The sequence below is a fragment of the Eurosta solidaginis genome, chromosome 5 (genome assembly GCF_040869045.1).
Source record: "Eurosta solidaginis isolate ZX-2024a chromosome 5, ASM4086904v1, whole genome shotgun sequence".
NCBI lineage: Eukaryota > Metazoa > Arthropoda > Insecta > Diptera > Tephritidae > Eurosta > Eurosta solidaginis.
Window position 1 is genome coordinate 252,608,851 of NC_090323.1, and position 19,538 is coordinate 252,628,388.

At 36.7% G+C, this 19,538-nt stretch overlaps 1 protein-coding gene across 1 annotated transcript; it reads right to left on the reverse strand.

Moving 5' to 3' along the window:
• Positions 1-1,261: 1,261 nt before the first annotated feature.
• Positions 1,262-16,315, reverse strand: LOC137234052 (very long chain fatty acid elongase F-like). Its single transcript, XM_067757719.1, has 3 exons — positions 16,182-16,315; positions 2,847-3,031; positions 1,262-2,767 (listed from the first exon to the last, which is right to left on the reverse strand). Exons 1-3 carry the CDS (start codon positions 16,240-16,242, stop codon positions 2,186-2,188), a joined length of 828 nt encoding a protein of 275 aa, XP_067613820.1. The 5' UTR covers positions 16,243-16,315; the 3' UTR covers positions 1,262-2,185.
• Positions 16,316-19,538: the final 3,223 nt, after the last annotated feature.

Here is a 19,538-nt window from a genome sequence, read left to right on the forward strand (position 1 = left end):
TATAGCTGTAAAAAATAGCCTCGATTCAAACATCGCCACATCTATTTTCTCTGATAGCTCAAAATCGCTGTATCGCCCATCACTAACAGGCAAGCATCTATTAAACCAGGGATGCACCTTAACGTTAAGCTAATCGTTTATCAAAAAACTTCCACCGTTTCCGTTGAAACACTTCGAAATATTATCGATAAAGAAATTATCAAGATAAATTGTATCTCGTTTTTAACCGAAACGAGAAGCTTTCGTTAACGTTAAAAACGTTAACAAAAACGTGATACTTTATGTTTGCATTGTGCTGGCAATGCTATAGCATTATGTATATAAGGCGGTAATAGCGAGCGGACATACACACAAACTCCATGTAATTTGTTTGTGTAATTCGTTGGTGGTAATTTCAAAAATACTCTGAGAAATGTTCGTACTGTCAAAATTCATGAGAAAAGTTGCAATCAGCTTGGCTAATGCTTTCACCTTTAATGACTCCGCCATCCAAATGGATAATATAGCATTTCCAGCATAGTTTGAAATTAATAATAAACATAAACGATTTGATTTCGTTTTGATATGGCAGAAAACGAAACAAAATCATTTCTTTAATTTGACGTTCTTAACGTTAATAAACGAAACGAAATTACTTTGTTTCGTTTATTAACGTTAATTATCGTAACGAAATGATATCGGTTTGTTGGTTAAGCATGCCTGTATTAAACAATATTTTACTGTAAATGATGCTAACTCGTACACCTATTATCGTGATGTCGCCAGATTGATGAAAGAGATGAGTATAAATCATAATCCATCCGATTGGCGCCTCATCGTAGATTCTAACACAGCCAGTTTAAAAGCAGCCTTGTTATACAACGACAAAAGTATTCCACCAGTCCTTACACTCTAAAAGTTTGAACCTGCCGCTGCTTGGCTGTCAATATAAAAGTTGAAGTGACTGCAGTTTAATCTGTTTTCCTTGATTTGTTTTTACTTCTTTGGTCACAGCTACTACTTCTGTCTGACAACGCTACAGAACAGTATACGGATCAGAACAGTATACCGCAGACCACACTTCTTCCACTACCTTGAAGCCATCGGTGTACACGTATATCGCCTCATCCACCATTTGAGTACCCTTGCGACAACCATCCAAATCTTTTGTGGCTCTAAGAACCCCTAGTATAGGACAGGCTTTACAATCACTGTAAATACCCAATGAGAGACGGAGGTCAGGGCGATGAACTCCACAAAAAAAAAAATAAAATACATAGAATAAAAAAAATATTATTAATTATTTATTTTAATATAATAATTATTTAATTTAAAAAATTTTAATTTGTGCTAAATTTCTTTGGTGTGCTAGAGGTCCTATCGGTACATAAATTAAGTTTAGTTTAATGTGCAAAACTATCGTTATTTCTGGTATTCGATAATTTCGATTGTATGAAAAATATCAACGATGCTTTTGTATTGTAGTTATTCCAACCTTTTTTGCGTTCCACGATATCTTATGCATGCCAGTAACATCGCCACAATCAACCAAGATGTTGCGTTTGTAAATATAAAGGAACTTCAGACTTAGCAATTGAAGTTTATTTCGCCTTTGCCCCTTCACATACAAAATTTCGCGAAGCACAAATTAATTAAATTGCAGTTTTTAACTGTGAAAAATGTTAGAAAAGTACCAACAAGTGGAAAAATAATTTCGTTTGCAAAGTGTGAAAGCACCCTTATCCAAATACAATGTCTGGAAGATGGCTACTTTTCATGTCAGATGGCGCTAGTGTCGCTCGATCTGCCTACTCATTGTGCAAAATATTGTGATAAACGCATATACATATATGAAAAACTGCTTATGTGACGGGGCTTGAAGTGTCTGATTGTTGGCGCTCAACTCTGCAATTTTTCTCCGAAACGTTGCCGTAATTCACTACAATATTGATCGTTCTTAATTATAGTGAAAAATTATTATAAAAACTTAAAAATAAGTTAAATACCAGCAAGGACCCCATATTTGAACTCTATGCACATTTGTAAACAATAAAACTTGAATAAAAATTTAATTTTGTCAGTAAATAATAATATTTAGCCTAATTCAATAAAAAAAATATCACAAATATTTGAATCCAATTGTTTTCTAAATAAAAATCAAATAACATTTCCTAAATTAGTTAATTAAGTAGACCTAAATAGATAATTAAGTTTGCTTCTCTGCAACTTTTTTCGCTTTTGGGTTTCGTATGTAAGATTTTATATAGAAATTGCCAAAAAGATAAGTCATAAGTGTTGCCTGTGTCAATGCAATACAGCTCCATACTTTCGGTATTCGACAATCGGGAACAAATACCAACGGCCACAGTTGATGTATAAAATCAATTATAAATTGTATTAATTGAATTTGTGTTATATACTTTTTCCACCATAATGATTTTTTCATATTCTCATTCAGTGAACTCATCAAATAATAAATATACATTATTGAATGTACGAGAGCATTTATCATTGCCACAGTACTCGAATGCCCACCAGATCCTTGTGTGTAGATAAAAAGGAATACAAAGGACGTCATCATTATATGATGATAAACATGCAGGAAAGTGATTTGTTTAAAACTTTTACGTAATACCATAAATATCGTTTCACTATAATCAAGAAACTTATTGCCAAGATATAATAAACCACAAAATATTTCAAATGATTTTTGTGGATGGTCATAGGGTAGTTGTTCAATGCATGCTAAACCGCGGTTTTGATAATAGATAAGAATTAAACGAGCGCTCTAAAATATGAAAAAATTGAAGTAAATAGAAATAAGTTAACTGGAATAATATGTACAACATAGTTTAGAAAATACATACCAATCCAACCATAATTAAGTTGAATATAATTTGTGTTACATTGTAGATCAACAGAATACGTTTGAGATTGTAGGGTTCACGATTTCGCATAAACCATGGTCCGATGCGGAAGACGAATAGCACGAAGGAGATATCAACAAGAATAACTGGTAATATTGCGCCATGGTATGGTAAATAATTATAAGCTGTAAAAAAAAAAAAAATAGAAATAGAAATACAATTCAACGCATAACGGTCAAACGACGACGTCAAATTTGACCACAAACTTCATGCCAATGAAAACGGCTTGTCATTCAACATTCAATTCGTTTGCCGTCAGGTTTGAGTACAAAGTAAGAGTTAAGTAAGAGAACCAAAAAGGGCAGACCACAATCGCCAATTAAAAAATATAATAATATGTAATGTAATAAGGCGCAATAACCTCCGAAGAGATCTAAGGCCGAGCTTCTCTTCCAATTTGCGTCGTGCTCCTCTTGCTTTTCCCTACAAATTGGCCAGACGGGACCTACATGTTTTATGCCGACTCCGAACGGCATCTGCAAGGCAGATGAGTTTTCACTGAGAGCTTTTCGTGGCAGAAATACACCCGGAGCACTTGCCAAACACTGCCGAGGGGCGACTCCACTTAGAAAAATTTTCTTCTAATTGAAATGCCTTATTTCTAAAATTTTGATGTTGCTTTGCCCGGGGTGTGAACCCAGGGCATACGGTGTGGTAGGCGGAACACGCTACCATCACACCACGGTGGCCGCCATTGGTATGTTAAATTTGACATTCAAATTTCATTTGCTAACATGTTGGAAAAATATTTTCGTTTGCCAACTGACGTTTTGTCAATGCCACAGCGTGTGAAACAACGGGAAATAATGACACGTTTTGCGTAATAAGTTAACACAAAATTTAAGCGTGGGTTTTGACTAACTACGCATCGCTTTATCGATGTCGAGTGACAAATGGGTCAGCTTCAAGCAATTTTTGATATCAGTTATTTTCATCTAATGCAATCCAAGCATTACATGAAAAATCGATTAACATGGAACATTTGAATGATGTCGTTACAATTTAAATATTTTGCTTATGTGAATATAAATCTAAGTTCTAAACTTCGTGCGTAAGCTATAAAAGATTCGATTTGAAGTATTAAATTAAACTTTACTCATTCTAAGAACATGTTATGTCAGAGATGAGTTATAAGCCTTAAGGTTTACCAAGCAGCAAAAATTCCCAATCGCGGCGGAGACGCCTTTCTTGCATGACTCTCGTTGTTGTTGTTGTTGTTGTTGTAGCAATGCTCGCCCCACCTAATAGCCGCGACCGATCACATATTGTCATCAATATCCTCTAACGGGAGTCCAAGGAAACTTGCCGTTTCAACAGGGGTGGACCATAAGGAAAGGGGTGTTAGAGGCGTTGGTTCCACATTACAATTAAAGAGATGGTTGGTGTCATGTGGGGACACATTGCAAGCAGGGCATACATTTTGTATGTCGGGGTTGATTCTGGATAGGTAAGAGTTTAACCTGTTACAGTATCCAGAACGAAGTTGAGCAAGAGTGACACGCGTTTCCCTGGGGAGTATGCGTTCCTCTTCTGCGAGTTCTGGATATTTTTCTTCAAGTACTGGATTCACCGGGCAATTCCCGACATAAAGGTCCGACGCCTGTCTATGGAGTTCACCAAGGACCTGCTTGTGTTTTACCGCTTCATACGGCTGGGTTCTCAGGTGCCGTATTTCCTCAAAATGCTTACGGAGATGACTCCTTAGGCCCCTAGGCGGTGCTGGTTCGTCAATCAGATGTCTGTTGGGATGCCCAGGTTTCTGGGTATTCAACAGAAACTGTTTGGTCAGCATCTCATTTCTCTCCCTGATGGGGAGTATTCTCGCCTCATTATGCAGATGGTGTTCTGGGGACATAGGAAGACAGCCCGTGGCGATTCTGAGAGCAGTATTTTGGCAGGCCTGTAGTTTCTTCCAGTGGGTGGTTTTTAGGCTTGGCGACCATATGGGTGACGCGTAGCACGTAATCGGCTGGCTAATTGCTTTGTATGTGGTCAAGAGCGTTTCTTTATCTTTTCCCCAGGTACTGCCAGCAAGGGATTTGAGGATTTTATTACGGCTCTGAATTCTTGGAACAATTGCGGTTGCGTGCGCACCAAAATGTAGATCCTGATCAAACGTCACACCCAAGATTTTGGGGTGTAGGACAGTCGGTAGCGTAGTGCCATCGAGGTGGATGTTCAATATGGTCGACATTTGGGGCGTCCATGTTGTAAATAAGGTCGCAGAAGATTTAGTCGGTGACAATGTCAGGTTTCGCGAGGCGAAAAAACTGGAGAGATCAGGGAGATAGCCGTTTATTTTATTGCATAGCTCATCGATCTTTGGGCCTGGGCCTGTGGCCATTATTGTGCAGTCATCGGCGTAGGAAACGATTGTGACTCCTTCCGGTGGTGAAGGTAGCTTAGATATGTAGAAATTAAACAAAAGCGGGGATAGGACACCACCCTGTGGCACCCCTTGTTTAATTCTCCTTTGTTTTGATGTTTCGTTTCTGAATTGCACCGATGCCTGCCGACCACCCAGATAATTTGCGGTCCACCTTTTAAGACATGGGGGAAGGGTGGACCCTTCCAGGTCTTGCAGTAACCAGCCATGGTTGACCGTATCAAAAGCTTTTGATAGGTCTAACGCTACGAGTACTGTTCTATGGTGGGGATATTGATTCAAACCGCAATTTATCTGGGTGCTAATGACATTTAGCGCGGAGGTAGTGCTATGGAGTTTTCTGAAGCCATGCTGATGAGGGGCTAGCTGCAAATGTGCTTGGAAATAAGGGAGCAAAATGGCTTCAAGCGTCTTTGCCACTGGCGATAGGAGAGATATCGGACGATATGACTCACCTACGTTAGCTGGTTTCCCAGGCTTTAGTAGCGGGACCACCTTGGCCATTTTCCATTTCTCGGGTATGACAAAGGTGGAAAGAGACAGGTTGAAGACATGTGCCAAATATTTGAAACCCTCTTTCCCTAGGTTTTTAAGCATCGGCATGGCTATGCCGTCTGGGCCCACTGCTTTGGATGGTTTAGCGCGACCAATGGCGTCCTCAACCTCTCTAGCGGTGATGGTAATTGGTGACGCGCTGAGTTTGTGTTTATGTGCGTGTCTATTGGCTCTCCGTCTATCTTTGTCGACCGTAGGATGCATTATATATTGTCGGCAGAAAGCGCTCGCGCATTTTTTCGCATCCGACAGCACCTTATCGCCAAAGGCGATGGAAACTTTGTCTTTGTGCTTAGTCGGATTCGATAGGGACTTTACGGTGGACCAAAGTTTACCTACACCGGTAGAGAGGTTACAACCTCTTAGGTGCTCTTCCCATTTCGCCCGCTTGTGTTCGTCCACAAGCAATCTGATGCGTTGGTTTATATCCCTTATTTGGGGGTCGCCTGGATCGAGCTGTCTTATAAGGTCGCGTTCCCTCGCTAAGCTCGCGGCCTCCGCCGGGAAGTGGGGCCGGATTTCGGGAATTCTCCCGGCGGGAATGAAATGTGCCGAGGCGGATTCAATGACCTTACGGAAGGCACGCTCCCCTTGGCGGGCATCAGTCGGGATAGGGAGGGCAGCAAAGCTGCTGTCTGTTGCAGATTTATATTCTTCCCACTTTCCTTTTTTGAAGTTTATGAAAGTGCATTTTTCGGTGACGATGAAGTCGGCGGTACGCTCGAACGAAATAAGTATGGGCAGGTGGTCGGATGCCAATGTTACCATCGGCTGCCAGTTGACGCAGTTTACGAGTTCTGCGCTCACGATTGAGATATCTGGCGAGCTATGACAGCTTCCTACCATACGTGTGGGGGCGTCTCCGTTTATTGTGCAGAACGTCGTTTCGTCTATTTGATCCGCCAACATCTCACCCCTACTGTCCGCCCGCAAGTTTGAATGCCATAGGTCGTGATGGGCATTGAAATCGCCTAAGATAATGCGATTGTTGCCAGTGAGTAAGGCCTCGATATTAGGGCGGTATCCACTGGGGCAACAGGTGACAGGAGGGATGTAGATGTGAGGCCGCCTCCATTTCCGCTCTCGCGGTCTTTCCTGTGGACATTATAACCGGAGCAGGTCTGCAATGCAGATCTTGCTGTGAGTTTAGTCTCTTGAATCGCAGCAATGCGGATGTTGTGCCGCTTCATGAAATCGACTATCTCCGTAATCTTCCCAGTTAGTCCATTACAGTTGAACTGCAGAATTCTGAAAAGCATGGGGGGTGACGCCGCCACTCTAGGGGTAAGTGAGGGGTGACTACGCCTAGGTTGTGGAAGGCCAGGACGCAATTGCTGTTGTGGCCTTGGGACTGGTCGCCCTTGGGCAAGCATTGGGGTACCCTGATGATTTGGGTTTGCGACCTGGCAACATGGCGCGATGAAACCCGTCGGGGGGTTGCCGTCGCGGAGACCAGAACATCTAGGAAAGTGGCACCACCCAAGGCAGGAGCTGCATTGAGCGGATGTCGCAAACCTATATATTCTGTGCTGGCAGACGGTGCAAACGGAGGCAGGGACTAAGAGTCTGTTTCCCTGACCTGCACGATTGCTGCCAGAAAAGAGGGGGGGAGAAGAAGACGGGGGCAGGGGCTGATGCTCAGCATTGCAACCAGCTCTACTACGAAGGTAGTAGTTATGAGTGGTATCAGCTGTTTGAGTTGTTGGCGTCGTGGGGCGCGAGCAGCAGCGGGTACTTGTTGTGGCTTGCTGAGCAGCGAAGCTGCTGGAAGGTAGTGGGGATACGCTTAGGCGTAGACTACGGGACGCCCTTGGGCGTGAGCAGCAAGGAGCCACAAAAGATTTATAAAAGTTACGTGGACGTCGGGTTTTGGGATCAAGCCCAGAACAACCTGTCCGATGCAACCATCCCTTGCACGAGACATACTGAACAGAGTATGACCGTCCTAAAAAGACTCTTTTCTGGCAAATGCAGCAAAACCATTTCTCATGACCGGGGTGAGGAGACGGACCCGGATTGGGTTCGATACCTTCCCGGAGTAAGAGAATATGTAGCAGTCCTGCTGCAAGGAGCTGCTGGGAGGATGACAATTTGTGGGAGGGACGAAACAAATTAAATGGGGTCATGACTCTCGTAACACCCCGTAGCCGATTACAGCATTGCTTTTCTGTGAAGAGCTAATTCAACCTCACGTTTGGCGTGCGACATGCCAAGTTGTAAATTCGACAGGCCCGTGGTGTTCGAGCTGCAGTTGTAGTAGCAGTGTTATTTTTATGACAGAACATCACGTTGTTCGGCAAAGTTTGAGCAGCTGTTGCAACGCCGATGGTCATTAGTCATTAGCTAGCGTTTGACATAAACATTTTCACTGCGCTATTGCACCGGTTAAAGAACACGAAGCTAATGGCGGATATGTACATAATCTAGGTGGAGAGGGTGGTCGGTCTCACTATCTTTCTATTGGTTGATTTCCGTGTTTATTGGCACTGCTTTTCCGATATGAACAAAATTTCGCCAGAACCAACTGACGAAGTCGGTATAGTGTTAACTATTTTTTTATATACCTTGTACTTTAATTTTTAAATAATTTTTAATTGAGGTATCTTTTGAATATGAAAATTTTTGAATTACTTCAAAAAGAAAATTTTAGTTAGTTAATAATAAAAGTTGAAAAAATAAAAAAAAATAAAATATTTTTATTTGGTTGAACACTAAATATTTTTGGCGATCCTGCGCGAATTTTGTATTGCATTAGTGACAATAACACCAGCGAGTAGTTAAAAGAAAAACATGGAGGAAAGAAAAAGACTACTATACATAAAACAGACCAATAAAAAGTGAGCAAATATATAAATTTTATAAGGAATCATGAGCAAACAGAAGTTCAAGAAAATGTGAAAGAATGTGGGTGTGGAATGTTTGAATTCGCAAAAATGCCTTTCGGTTTACGAAACAGTGCTCAAGTTTTCCAACGCTATATTAATGAAGTATTTTCTGATTTAGATTTTGTATTTACATACATTGATGACATTCTTATTGCCAGTAATAATGAATATCAACATATAAATCATTTCAAATCAGTTTTCAAAAGACTTGAAGAATATAATTTAAATATCAAACATTCAAAATGTACTCTCGGTGTAAATAAATGAAATTTCTTAAATTACGAAATTTCAGACGAAGGCATTAAACCATCTTTATATCGAAATGAAATCATAACAAATTTTGAAAAACCAATTTCTATAAATAAGTTAAAAAATTTTTAGGTATGTTAAATTATTATTACAGATATATTAAAATGTTAGCAACAGAACTCAGTTCTCTGCATGAAATGTTAACACATGCAGTTAAAAACAAACTCAAACAATTAAATTTGACAAATGGAACCACAACAGCTTTCGAAAATGTTAAAAAATCTTTGCTAAAAATAATTTACTTACACATTTCCACAAAAATGGTTCTTTATCATTAGCAGTAGATGCATCAAATATTGCTATTGGAGCAGTTCTTCAACAAACTAGCAATAGTATACTAGAACCCTTAGCTTATTTTTTAAGAAAACTAACTCCAACAGAAACTAAATATTCAACATTTGATCGTAAACTTTCGACAATATAGAATTCAATTAAAAATTTTAAAGATTTTCTTGAAGGTAGAACTTTTACAATTTATACTGATCATAAACCTTTAACTCATATTCTAAATTCTAAAGTGGATAGACCTCCTCGTCAATTACGTCATTTTGAATATATTGCTCAATTTACAAATGATATACAATATATACGTGGAAAAGACAACATAGTTCCCGATAGACTTTCCCGTATTCCAGAAGTACATGCAATTTCAACTCAAGATATAAATATAGAAAATTTATATAAAGAACAACAAATTGATACATTTTTACAAAAACCCATTCCTGATCAAAATTCTAAAAATAATTTAACAAAAATTCATATTTCAGTTATTAATTTAAGTATATGGTGTGATGTTTTTCTATGTTTTTGTCGCACATTCTATGAGAAGAATTATATTTGACAAAATTCACTCACTATCTCATCCAAGTATAAGAACAATTAGACAATTAATTTAAAATAAATATTATTGGCCTAACATACGTAAAGAAATTAGATTGGACTTCATATTTCATCAACGAAAAAGGGGCGTGGCACCTCCCATACAAATGGGATCTCTCATACTCAATATCTTTGGAAGTATTAATGCTAGACTACTGAAATTTAGTAAGGCGTTATGTAAGGTAAGTCTCTATCCCTTTTTGGGGGCATGGCACCTCCCATACAAATGGGATGTTTGTTACTCAATATCTATGCAACTATTAATGATAGACTACTGAAATTTCGTAAGGCGTTATATAATGTAAGTTCCTATCTCTATCCCTATCCCTATCCATTTCCCTATTGCACAAACATATATTTTGCCTTTTCCGCACTTTTTTATTCCGTATACTTAATTTACAATAAGAAATTTCCTACACATCACTTATGTGTATGTACATAAATATTTAAAATTTCAAAATTGTTTCCAAACAATTTTGTTGTATGATTATTTTCGGTTCTACCTGTTCAGCAGGTAGCCGCCTACGATTTCAAACTAAGAAAACTCATTTAAAGCATACATACATATTTACATAGAAATATTTAAAATTACAAATATTTAATTGCGCTTTACTTTTTGCAATCTTAATATATAAAAATCACGTGTCACTATGTTTGGCGCCAATGGACTCCTAAACTACTGAACCGATTTTGAATTTGTTTTACACCCCATGTGTAGTTTGATCTGACTTGAAATATAAGATAGGTCATATCTCAATTTATAGTCGCACTCACATTTTCAGGGGTGCGGATAAACTTCCGTGTAATTGGTTGGTGTTTAATTAAACAACGTGCTTATCAATAAAAAAATATTATAGCGAATGATATCAAGTATAGCACATCAGCAGGCCCGCCGAGAGAGGGGGGGGGGGTTCTGATGGGGCCCGCGATTTAGAGGTACTGTGACATATTTTTTTTATTCAGGAGAGTCTTTAGTTGTTCCATGTGCAATTTTTAAGCCGAATTTCAAAAACAACGAAAATTTGCATTTCGTTTTAATATTATAGTGAAGTGTGAAAAATAAAAATCTATATATATAAAAAGAAAGGCTAAAATGTGTGTTAGTTGGTCGCCGGTGTTTGAAGAGATGCGTGGGTCGATTTTGTTCAAACTTTCACACAAGTTGCGTAAACCTCACGCGGTGGTTACTACATAGGTTTGGTTGCGATCGACGTACAGGCTCTCGAGATATAGGCCGAAACGTGGACCCGAGTACCCCTAGAATGTGTTTATAGAATATGGATAACAAATTAAAGATGTTGATGAGTGCTTTAGTAGAGGGTAATTTTCGTACCCTTGGGTAACTAGGGTCTCGAGATATAGGCCAAAACGTGGGCCAGTGAATGCCTAGACAGTGTTTATACAATATGGATATCAAATGAAAGCTGTTGATGTGTGCTTTAGTACAGAGTAATATATTATCCAGAGACGGACTGGGACTGGGACTGAGACTCGGAGTGGGACTGGGACTGGAATAAAATACATACCACCCTCTGGGACAGGCAATAAGAAATGCAGAAGAATGAGAAGGAATTGAGAGAAGGGAGAAGGAGATTGTGAAAGAGATAGAATAAGACGAAGATGGAGACAGATGAAGCGAAAAAGACGGAGGGAGTTATTTACGAAGTTGCTCTTAAAGTTTTTGTGCTGCTACAAACGAGTTTCTTTTAGTGAAAAGTGGTGTGATAACAAAGAGCATTTATTTTTCATTTCATTTCATTTTCATTTATTTGAGTTTTTTGTACAAGTAAGACATAGTCTTTTAGATAGTACATCAATCGTATCACATTATCAAAAATAAAAGTAGAGTAATATAATATAATATAATCTAATATAATATAACGTAAATACAAGAGTTAAAAAGATAATAAAATAAACTTATTTTTTAACAATTAAACATCCTCAGTTCAAAATTTTTGTGACAAGTATAAAGATATATAATTAAAAGGTAATTTAAGAGTTGAGAAAAGATAATACTGCCTGCTTAAAACATCCTGCTTTCCTAATAGCTTTAGTTGCGTATGGGAGTGAGTTCCATAGACGGATTGTACTGACAAAGAACATTCTGGATGACGTTGTGTACTTGAAATTCGGGACTAATAGATTCAAAGTCCGTGGGTCCGTTTATCCCACCAATATTTTTTTAAAGTTTTGGGCTGTTAGTTTTTGTGAAAAGTGGAGTGAATTACAAAATGCCTTCCAGGGCAAATAGCACTATTGGACGTCGGTCGCGGGGAACACAAAATAGATCCAACGAAAGAGAACGTCGATCAGACGAACAACCGGTACATCACAATGTCATTGGCAGGGAACGATATGCCAGGTCACGTCCAGGTCGACGCAACATTAATATTCCTTTGAGTGGTGCCGCATTTCAATATAACAACGATATCGATTATAGTTTGCATAAATTTGTGGTAATTGGCAGTATGAACAATGTATGTCCATTTTGCTGTGCACTAAAATTTAAAAGCGAAACGCCTGGAATATGGTGCGCCTCAGGAGAAGTTCGGCTAGAGGAATTGCAATGCCCACCAGAATCATTAGCAACACTAATTTCTGGTTCAACAGGGGAATCAAAACATTTTCTAGCCAATACACATATTTACAATTCAAGTTTCCGAATAACTTCGTTTGAAGCTCCCAATATAGTAAGAGACAACTTTATGCCAACGTTCAAGGTAATTTCAGTGTATATAAAATATTTAAAATGAAGGATATCGGAAACGCTTCTTTCCACTTATTTGCATTACCTTAACTTTGACAAAGACAAAACTTTCACACTAAAACTGTTTCCCTAAGTGCTAAGTGGAGACATACGAAAATAACCTCTTACTTTGCTCTAAGAAGTTTGTTACATATACATTACATAAAATATTTCAAATTAATAAAATTTGTTAAACAATTTTGTTTTATATTTTCCGTTCTACCTCTTTGGCAGTCACCCGCCTGCGATTGCAAATTAGGAAAACTTAAAAATATAGTTTTTTCATGAAATATTTTTACCTTTTTTGATAACATTTTTAAATACTTTTTTGAAACCTTTTTACTAATCTTTTTTGGTACTATTTTTCTATTCTTAACTACTGTTCTTTTTTACTTTTTTGTATCTTTCTACCACTTTTTTTGGTAGTTTTTCACAACTTTTTAATGCTTGCATTTTTTTTGGTACTAGCAGTCAAAAGGGTTGTGACTAACCTCATTGAGGCAACGATTTTCACAGGAAAGTTAGAAGGGGACAGTCAACATCAGTCTAGGCGCTCTTCAGTTATAAACATAGCAGCTAACGTCACTTTGTTCGTTCCATACAAAATACCTACGAAAATTATTTGCTTTATATTTTTTTTTTGGGCATTTTTCTTAGACATTTTCCTTTTCTGGTCGGATACCAGTCCAGAATTTGGTTTCATTAAATTAAAAAAAAATCATATAATTACATTATTTAGTTTCGGAGCTAATTACAGTATTTAACTATTCATCAGAAAATGTTAACACAAATAACACAGGCCGACAAGAAATTTGACCATAAACCAGACCATACTTTCCTAAAGGTTTTCGATGCGCTGAATTCAAATCTGGACGCAGAATTGCTCTATCACGTCAGGATTTTGAGATATCCTAGCCTAAATGTGCAAAAAACACCATTTTTGCCTATTTTTGAGGTTATATATAAACGACAGATTTTTATTTTTTTAAAGCACACATAGCATCTTAAAGAGGAAGTCTTTCTCTTACGAATGGCGTTGATAGAGCAATTTAAAGTTTATAAATTTGCTAATTTTCCTATAGTTGAAAAACCACTTAATTAACGTAGGTATGATGCAGTAGAACACATACCTCTTACGATAAGTCTTACGATAATTGCTCTATCTTAGCGAAAAAAAAGATATTTGAGCAAACTCAACGCCATTCGTAAGAGAAAGACTTCTTCTTTAAGTTGCTATGTGTGCTTTAAAAAAAAAAAATCTGTCGTTTATATATAACCTCAAAAATAGGCAAAAACGGTGTTTTTTGCACATTTAGGCTAGGAGATCTCAAAATCCTGACGTGATAGAACAATTCTGCGTCCACATTTGAATTCAGCGCATCGAAAACCTTTAGGAAAGTATGGTCTGGTTTATGGTCAAAAAAATCGGTCTCATTTTGTCGGCCTGTGTAATAAATTGTTTTTGTTTGAGCTCGAATCGAACCTTGAATCAAATAATAAATATATATATATCGCTTATATTTGTGAAACAAGAAGTGTTTTAAAGGTGTTTTATTTATTTTCCATATTTTGTATAGCAACGTGGAGTGAAACCCACGGGTATAAGCTCGTACTATAGTAAAAACTTTTATTCAAAATTATATACCACGATTTGGTATACCATTGAATATTACAGTAGATCAAGGTTGACAATTCACTTAAAAAATTTTTACGGAATTAACTAAACTATTAGGTTCCCATAAAATTCATACATCTCATTAGCATCCCCAAGCAAATGGCATGATAGAGAGATTTCATCGAACTTTAAAAGCAGCAATTATAGCATCAAACGACTCGGTTCATTGGTCTGATATTTTACCATTAATTATTTTTGGTTTACGAACTTCTATTAAAGAAGATTTAAAATTTTTATCTGCTGAACTTGTTTATGGCCAAACACTTAGTATACCTGGTGTATTAATTGTTTCCAGTAGTAATAAAGAACATGATTTTTCTAATGACGCTCTTCATAAATTAAGAGAATATTTTTCGCTTGTTCGTTCTAAAGTTTTTCATCATAACACAGAAAACTTTTTCGTTCCTAAAATATTAGAAAGTTGTGAGTATGTTTTTGTTAAAGTTCTTCGTAAATCTAATTTAGAATCACCTTATGAAGAACCTTTTAAAGTTATCTCTAAGAAACATAAAACATTTACAATTCAATACAGAAATACTATTAAAATTTTTCGATCGATTTAGTTAAACCGGCAAACATACTTATTAATACTAATTTAAATACAAATACAAATACATTAAACAATAAAAAACAAAAAAAGGTTGCATTTAATATTAATTAATAATTTATTTGTTTTAAATTTTGTTGGAGGGGGAGTAGATATAGTGTTAACTATTTTGTTTTATACTTTGTACTTTAATTTTTAAATAATTTTTCATTGAATTATCTTTTGAATAGGAAAATGTTAGTCAGTTAATAATAAAACTTAAAATAAATAAAAAATATAATTAAAAAAAATATATAATATTTTTATTTGGTTGATCACTAAAGTCTACATTTTAGTTGCCTCATGGTAAAAGTGATTTCAGATACATACACACACCAAGGCGGCCACCGTGGTGTGATGGTAGCGTGCTCCGCCTACCACACCGTATGCCCTGGGTTCACACCCCGGGCAAAGCAACATCAAAATTTTAGAAATAAGGTTTTTCAATTAGAAGAACATTTTTCTAAGCGGGGTCGCCACTCGGCAGTGTTTGGCAAGCGCTTCGAGTGTATTTCTGCCATGAAAAGCTCTCAGTGAAAACTCATCTGCCTTGCAGATGCCGTTCGGAGTCGGCATAAAACATGTAGGTCCCGTCCGGCCGATTTGTAGGGAAAATCAATAGGAGCACGACGCAAATTGGAAGAGAAGCTCGGCCTTAGATCTCTTCGGAGGTTATCGCGCCTTACATTTTATTTTTTTTTATTTTTAGACACACCAAGGAAGCACTCGCAGCTTTGAATACCTCAGCACAGACATTTTCACAGGGTTGGATGAGCTGTTTGATAACTGCCTCATCTTAGAAGTTCCTATTTATCATCGCAAAGCCAGACTAATTGCCGAAGGTGAAGCTCTGGAAATAAATCTGCGTCTTCCGTTTGTTACTTTAACAAATTCTGGTAACGCTATGGATGTACTCAGTTTATATGAGATCTTTATTGACCAGTAGGTATAGTCTTATTTGGACGTAGTGCACTAATTTAATGATAGTGGAATATTAATTACAAAATAATATTTTTCTTCATATTTTTTCACAAAACATAAGTAAGTCATTTTTAATTAATAATTAATTTAAATTTAATACACTGGAAAAAACTATGACACACGAAGAAAAACAAGTAACTGTTAGGTTTTCAATTCGAGTTCCGTGTTGAACATTTTTTGGGTAAATTCTTTCCTTTATCCTATTTGCGCGAATTACATGCAGGACAGGGCACTTTTTACTCGTTTCATTGTAAATTTTCCTCGTAAAATTACCTTCGTATACTTCACTGGGTTTTGTTAAAAACTCGTAAACACTGCCCAATACGCCTAACATAGTGCCACCGATTTTGCCGCGCTTCTAACAACTTTCACGCCCGAGTTATATTTCGAAATAGAAACGAATATAAATTTCCTTTTAAAATGAAAAGTCGCAGTATATAGCAATGCAATGAAAAGAGTTCAAAATAAAAATGGGTTGAATTAGCATATCATTATATGTTTGGTATTTTTTAAATGTGCATATTTAGTAGCACTTTACACTTAAATCGAAGCGACAATGAATGGAACATTGCTGCATTCAATGCATTGGTGTAGGTTGGTGATGACCCTCTGTTAAACCTTCTTTAATAATTTATGGTTTATGCATATGCCTTCTACGATTATCTTGTATATACTTATCTTATGCAATACACTTCATTCTCTTTTTGACTCTAATGCAGGGGTCTGCAGGGGAATGCCATTGAAGTCAGATTTAACCTAATTCTTTCTTTTGGTTAGCGACAGTAAGTGCCGCCCCTTTTTATTACGTCAATTAAAACTTAAGCAGAAGTAAAGAGCAGAACTTATTTAATGTTTTTTTCTAAAATTGTCGCGTCTGTATGCTATAATTTATATTGGCTGCTGCGTTTGAATTAATCAAGTAGTCATTGCTTGGCTACGGTTGTTGTCAAGCTTTGCTTGATTGTAATTGTGGTCTGTAGGTGACGTCTTGAATGTAATCAGTGCTTATAGCAGAATTACGCTTTCATCGCCTATGCGAAATGGCAATTATTTTGAATTTTTCGGAGACCCATGCTCTATTGAATTCAAATATTCTGCCTTATAAAAAATATGACTCCCGGCTCTCACCCTATATATAATACTAAACAAAGATACCCAACCAACATTAACGAAATCAATTTAGGCACAGAAATGACCCCATATTTTTTAAAGCCCTTCGGCACGTTGAATCTGCATCCAGTGCAGAATTTTTAAATTGGTTCTAGTTTTCGAGTTATTTGTTTAACTTGTTTGTTAAACTTTGTTTAAAAGTTTAGGGGCTCTAATAATTTAAGAGTGAAAAATTAGTTAAAACAAGTAAAGACGGGACTGTCTTCGGCTGTGCCGAAGACTTCATGCCTTTCATGAATGGGGCTGAAGAATAATCTTATCCCGTTCGTAATATATAGTGAACAGATCTACATACCTAAACGATTTTTAAGATAAATATAAAATAAAAAATAGGTAGGTTCTTTGTGTGAGGATGTAAAGCTTCACGTTTTTTGTGGTCTGCATGTAAAAACTATGACTACGAATCACGTATTTCAAAAATATGTGACGTAAACGTAACTATTTGATGAAATTTGATGAATTTTGAAGCTTCTAGCCGTAAAAAAGGGGTTAAAATGACAGTTTATATGAAGTACATAATATATATACCACCGATCTCTATGATTTTTTCAGACAACAATATATGCTATATACCCAAATACACCCGCTCACCAAATTTTATCAAGATATCTCAAAAATTGAGGGACTAGTTTGCATACAAACAGACAGACGGACAGACGGACATAGCTAAATCAACTCAGCTCTTCAACCTGATTATTTCGGTATACTTAATGGTGGGTCTATCTATTTTCCTTTAAGGACTTACAATTTTCGGTTTCGTGACGAAATTAATATACCATTTCATTTTCATGAAAGGTATAAAAAAAAAAGACGTAAAGTTATAGAGAATCGCTAACAATGTACAGCAATAGAAATTGGCAAACTGGTGGTAGGTAATTCACCAAATTACCTACTTGAAGATTAGTAAAAAACGCGATGTTTTCGTTGAAATTTAATAACAATAATTAAAAAGTAAAAAAATAGTTAAATTGTGGTTATTATATCAAAATAATATTTTTGTAGCGTTGGAATTGACGAATTTCATGCCACATTTCCCCAATGGTGAACTATCTACCCACCATTTGAAGGTTTACTGTCTCCCACTATTCGTTCTGTTGTCGGTTCTCTATTGTTATACATTCTCTGGTTCAAAATATGTGACTAATACACCAATTATACGGCTCAAGTATCCTTGTGCCAATTACCAATTTGCACAAGGATTTGCCCGGTGTGTGCACTTGTTGCGCTATTTGCGCAGAGAACTGCGCCAAAATCAAAACGATTTTGATATTTACGCATGTCTGCAAATATTGCACATGCTTTTTTCTTCGTGTGTGGTGAATATTACACAGTTTACCTGTGGTTTCTGATAATATAACATCAGTAATTATTACTTAAAAATGTTAATATCGAAGACTTGAGACAGGAATTCACACAAATTCAATAATACATAATAATTTTTTATACAATTAGAACACATGTTTCATTTGTTGCGCTACTTTAAAAATGAATATTGCGCAGTGTTTTTGAGCCGTATATGTCAAAATTTTCATTTGCACAGATTTCATCGTTTTATATTTGCGCATGGCTTTTGTGTCATGTATGGGACGTCTAATTTGAGCCTCAGCCATTCCGGTATATTAGGCCAATAGGTGTCATATATGGCTCCCATTCAGCCTCATACGATAGACGAAATTAAGCTCATAGCGGATGAACATCGCAAGAAGGAAAATGCGTTCATTTCGGACTCCTTTCTGATTCTTTTAAGACTCCTAATATTTGCTGGGACATAACGAAAATCAACGTGCTTGTGAAATAAATGGATCCAAAGAGCATGGAATAACCTTTTTTCTATATTTTATTGTAAAACAAGTAAAGGTGTCTAAGTTCGAGTGTAACCGAACGTTATATACTCAGCGTGAGATTCAATTGTACATTTCATTTCAGATAAATTACTTTTCTACATAACACGTGGCACCGCCTGTTTAAAAAGAATGTCTCCCCATTTCCTCTTACAATAAAACTTGGTAAGTGAAATATCATGGATTCAAAACAATTTTTTGCTAAGTTATAGCGTATTATTCTAGTCTATGACCCTTTTAAATTTGTTTTATATGAAAAAGGGCGTGGTCTTTAACCGATCCCGCTCATTTTTACTAGACATATTTTCTGCTATAAGGAAAATATGTGTACACAATTTCATTACGATATGTTAATTTTTCCCCGAGTTATGGCTCCCGAAACATAGAAAATTGCTTAGTCATAAAAGGGGCGGTGCCACGCCAATTTTTTTTAAATTTGATGTTTTTCCTATTTATTGTCATAAATACACTTGGGAAATGAAACACCAATGATAGAAGGCCCTTTTTTGCAAGGATATAGCTTATTTTATTCGCCCATGACCCTTTTAAAAATCTTTTATATAAATGTGGGCGTGTTCCTTAACCGATTTTGTTAATTTTTCTTCAAAGCATTCCCTAT